Source organism: Ictalurus punctatus, chromosome 8 (assembly GCF_001660625.3).
Source record: "Ictalurus punctatus breed USDA103 chromosome 8, Coco_2.0, whole genome shotgun sequence".
Taxonomy (NCBI): Eukaryota; Metazoa; Chordata; class Actinopteri; order Siluriformes; family Ictaluridae; genus Ictalurus; species Ictalurus punctatus.
The window spans coordinates 21281403-21286402 of record NC_030423.2 but is presented as its reverse complement, the minus strand read 5'-3'; the positions used below and the strand labels follow the sequence as shown (position 1 = coordinate 21286402).

Sequence of the window (5000 nt, the reverse complement as noted above, 5' to 3'; positions counted from 1 at the left end):
GCCTGTGACGTCCGGAGAGACTCCATCCTGGATGAATCATGGCATTGTTTTTTTTGTTTGTTTTTTTTCCATCGACTTGTGAACAGGGGTTTGAGATCTTGCTTTGACTTGTAGATCCAACACCTCTGAAAGCTTGGGTTGGTCAAAACCTGTGTGTGCAAGTCCATCCAAATAAAGAACAAAAGCTGTGTGGTAAAAACAGTCACATGAGCCCTGAGTGTTTATGAAGTTCAGTTTGTTTTGAGAAAACTGGAAAACGTGAAATACCTGGAAGCTTTTGGGAGTCTTATTGCCTGAAAAAGTTTAAGAAAATCTTCCTGATAAATACTGATCAAATGAAGACGGTTGAATGGGAGGACTGTTTCCGTTGAACGCAGACAGAACACACACTGCCTCGTGTCTCTGCACACTCCAATGACGTTGTCAGGGCAGAGTATAGCATCACGAGGGACGATGAAAATGGACTTATTGTCCTTATTTGGCATACAAAAACAGGGCCTTGAGCTTGAGCCTGACAATTACCCGAGGTTGTTCAGACTACACGGAAACAGAGCAAACTGACAAAACACACACGTATACACACAATAACGTGAAGTTGTAATAATAATAATAATAATAATAATAATAATAATAATAATACAAACTAAATCCACACACGTTGTTGGTTGCGGTTGCAAAACCTTTTTTTTCCCTCCTCACACAAATTAAGACACGTCTTAGAAAAATAAATACTCTTGTAATTCTTTGTAAAAATGAGTAGCCAAATCCAATTCTATGACAAAAAAATCTAAATCCCCACTTTCCTCCCTGCATTATTATACCAATCATCAATGAAACAAAAGTTAGTCTTAATTGTTTTTTTAAACGATACTCAGCACCAGTTCAGACAGTGTGTGTCTCTCCATTCACTCGAGCTTGATGAGCCAGCAAAGCTTATACTGTTGTAGAGGGGAGAGAAGAACAGGAATGCAAACATTAAAATAGGGAACGTTGTTAATTTGGCAGCAACATCAACGTGATGTTAAGAGAAGTCGTCCCCAGGATGAGATTGAGTATCGAGCTTTCCTAACTGGATCTATATATAATTTTTTAAAAATAAAATAAGAAAAAGCGCTATGCAGCTCTCATTATAAACGCAGAGAACATATGCAGAGGTGCCAATACTTCTGACAAGCACATCCAAACACGCAACGAAACTAATTTAACCAAACCTCAGTGTGTATCGGTGAACAAGTCAGCAACTCGTCTCCGTGCCAACAGCGGAAATGAGAAAATGTCTGAAGTGGATTGAAGCGATACATAGTTACAGAAATGTTGGGATTTTATAATTTTATGTCTCTCGTATTGTACATCTTAATATACTCCAGCTAAGATATTTACTTATTTGGAGACATTTGTAGAGCTGAGCATCAAGTACATCGTATATTCCTTTCAATAAGATGTATATATTGTATGCTACACTATACGAAGTACTACATTCATAAAAATGTCATCTTGGCAAGTTGCTGTGGTGTAAGAGGAAATTTGTACGATGGAGATTTAGGGCCACTGTTTAAAAAATAAAAATACAAGATTACGAGAATCAAGTCGTAATATTATGAGGAGCATGCTATTTTGAGATAAAAGTCGTAATATTTGTAATATTTCAAGAATAAAGTCGCAATATTTCGAAAATAAAAGTCGTAACATTTCGAGAATAAAGTCCCAATACAAAAAAAAGTCACATTATTTAAGAATAAAGTCGTAATATTCGTAAGATTTCGAGACAAAAGTCATAATATTTTGAGAATAAAGTTCTAACATTTATTTTAAAAAAAAAATAAATAAATATATATATATATAAAATTCAGAATATTTGAGAATAATGTCATAGTATTTCCAGATTAAAAGTCGTAATATTTGGAATATTTCGAGAATAAATTTCTAATAATTAGAGAATATAGTCACAATACTATAAGAGAATGGTGCATCTCAGGACAACGAAAACAAAGAAATGTGCTTCACAGACAATAAATTTTTAATCTTCAGGAGCATCAGGAGATTATTATTATTATTATTAGAAAGTTAAACTCTGCAGGAGATTCTGTTTATTTAGAACAAAGTTCCACATGAACTTGGATCGATGGTTACGGATAGATAATTTGGATTATTATTTGTCTGCACAATCCTTTTGAACGACACCATGTAACCGAGGACGACCACGGTCTGTGAATTCTCATTTAACAAAAGAAACTATAACATCAAATCCTCAACGTTCCTCATTTTAAAACATGAATACGCTTTATACATCATTATGACTTTATTCTCAAAATATTGAGACTTTTCGTATTTCCATGAAATTTTGCGTCATTATTTGCAAAAACTCTTATTATTTAAACGATGGGCCATCGTATCCCCATTCTAATTTTAGGACATGATGTTCTAGGAAAATAATCAGCCTTGAGGTCATAACCTTACCACTGCTTTACACCATCACAATGAATTCTGAAGGTCTTACGTACTGAAATAAAATACTGAACGGTGACCATACAGAGATCATCTAGAATAAAAACCTAGCAAAGCAAAAATATCCACGGCCAAACTATTCATGTCCATTCCCCTTCAGTGAATCCCCTTCATTACGGTGTAACAGCTAAACCCTGCATTATTGGCACCCCTGCACATGCTGTGATGCATACTGAACTAGAACTCTACCAATCCGATACCGAGCACTCCTACTGGACCACTATCGCCTGTAATTTCAGATCTACAGATGTTTTATTTATAAAACATGAGTAGGGACTGAATTTTCTGTCTAATGCCGAGTCTAGTAGCTTACTTAAGGATCGCTAGCCTATTTTCCGTTCTAAACGCAGGCATCTGTCGAGCGTACGATCTGAAAAGAAATGAGAGGAAGCTGTACTTTATGAAACGCTAACCATGTTGCTGCAATGCGTCGACGCTCCTCTTATAGTAAACTGTATGTTCACGGTGAAGAAGTCAACAATCACACTGAAATAGAATCATCACTCACGCTCAGCAATAATAAATACACCATTTAACAAGCAATAGGAACAAGTCGAGTAAAAACAAACAAGCACCAGAAATGTACAAATTGTAATAAATTAGGTGGAAAATGTCCCCCATCCCCCCATTATCACCTGTCCTAAACCTGTGTTTTTATCTCTATTCACCACGAGGGGGCGCCAGAGAGCATATTCCTGACTACTGACACCAATGTAAGATTATGGCGGATAAACCAGAGTCTGTGGGTGTAAAAATTTTAAGAAAATAGCTTTCTTTAAAAAAACTAAACAAACAAACAAACAAAAAAAAAAAACACACAAAAAAACCCCCAAAGCGTGAGAACTGCATCTGCTGCTTGAAGTAGCAGATGTAGCCTTATCCCTGCTTGGAGAATAGGCGAAGGGGTCAGGTAGTCTGAGCAGGGAAGAGCTTGATCTGCCAGAAAGTTCATTATTTAAGCTGAGGAGACGGAGGAAAGAGGAAGTCGAGGGTGGCTACCACCAAGCCTCCACCCTCATGAGACTGGCCTCGTAGGACACAAGTCAAGCACCATTTAAAAAAACAAAACAAAACAAAAGTTCACCGCTCACACGCCATCGCCAGGAACGTCCGAGAAATCACTCGCTGAAAGCAGGAATGGAAGTCAGAATGGAAGCCTAATACAGGACTGCTCTCATCGTCAGCACGACCTCCTCTTCGGTTCCAGTCTGTCTCTTCGGAACACCAAATCTGGAATGCTTTACATGATACGTTTATGCTAAAAGTGAAGCTGGAACAAACTCCATCAGCTCATCAGCCGTCTTCATGCTTCTGACACATTCAGTGTTTAGAAACTGTGCTCTTTAAATACCCTGTACACCCTCACAGACAAAACAAGGGTCTGTGAAATTAAAACATTGGTCTCGCTCTCACTCTCACTCTCTCTCCTCCTGTCGGTGCTACACGAAAAACGGTTTGTGTCTGTTGAGCTTGAGAATTTTTCCCAGTCTTTGTTTCGCCGTGGCCATGCCTTTCTTGGGTCGTTTCCCTGAGAAAGAGAAGGGGAAAAGAAGATTAAAAAGGGTTTGCATTATCATACAACACAGTGGTACTTGAAAGTTTGTGAACCCTTTAGAATTTTCTAGATTTATGACCTAAAACATTATCACATGGTCACACAAGTCCTAAAAATAGATCAAGAGAACCCAATTAAACACATGAGACAAAAAAATATACTTGGTCATTTATTTCTTGAGGAAAATGGTACAATATTACATATCTATGAGTGGCAAAAGTATGTGAACCTCTAGGATTAGCAGTTAATGTGAGTCACGTGTTTTCAATCAATGGGATAACAATTAACAATCAGGTGTGAGTGAGCGTCCAGTTTTATTTAAACAACAGGGATCTCTCAAAGTCTGATCTTCATAACATGTCTGTGGAAGTGTATCATGGCACGAACAAAGGAGATTTCTGCTAAAATGCAACCTCAGGGAGGTTTTTAAAAAAAGAAAAAAGAAAAAAGTTGATGCTCATCAGGCTGGAAAAGTGACCAAGTATAATATTTTTGTCAAGTTTGTTTAATTGGGGTCTCTTTATCTACTTTTAGGACTTGTGTGAAAATCTGATGTTGTTTTGGGTCATTTTTATGCAAATATCTAGAAATTTCTAACCACAAACTTTCAAGAACCACTGTGACAGCGGTTAATATAAAACAAATGTGATTGTACTTCTGCCTCAACAGAGCATAAAAAGAATGACAACTGATAAAGACTACTAACTTAAATAGTATTTTAATTCGATTACATTTTCAGTACTTAAATATTTAATAAACAAACAAACAAACAAACAAACAAAAACAAACAAACAAACAAACAAGATGAATGAAAATAACATGAAATAAAGCAATATAAAATAACCCTTTTAATATTTTACACATTACCATTTCATCAAAAATAAATGTAAAAAAAAATATGAAAAAGCCAATATATTATTATAAAATAATATAATAAAAT

The 5000-nt window shown here is 36.2% G+C and overlaps 1 protein-coding gene across 1 annotated transcript in view; it reads right to left on the bottom strand.

Annotated features, from left to right (window-relative positions):
- kdm7ab (lysine (K)-specific demethylase 7Ab) overlaps positions 1–5000 on the bottom strand; it is a 37590-nt gene that overhangs the window by 554 nt on the left and 32036 nt on the right. The window contains exon 20 of the mRNA XM_017474220.3: positions 1–4033. This exon is cut by the window's left edge and continues 554 nt beyond it. Within this exon, the coding sequence (XP_017329709.1) occupies positions 3945–4033 (89 nt within the window). The 3' untranslated portion in view covers positions 1–3944. The remainder of the gene's footprint in view (positions 4034–5000) is intronic.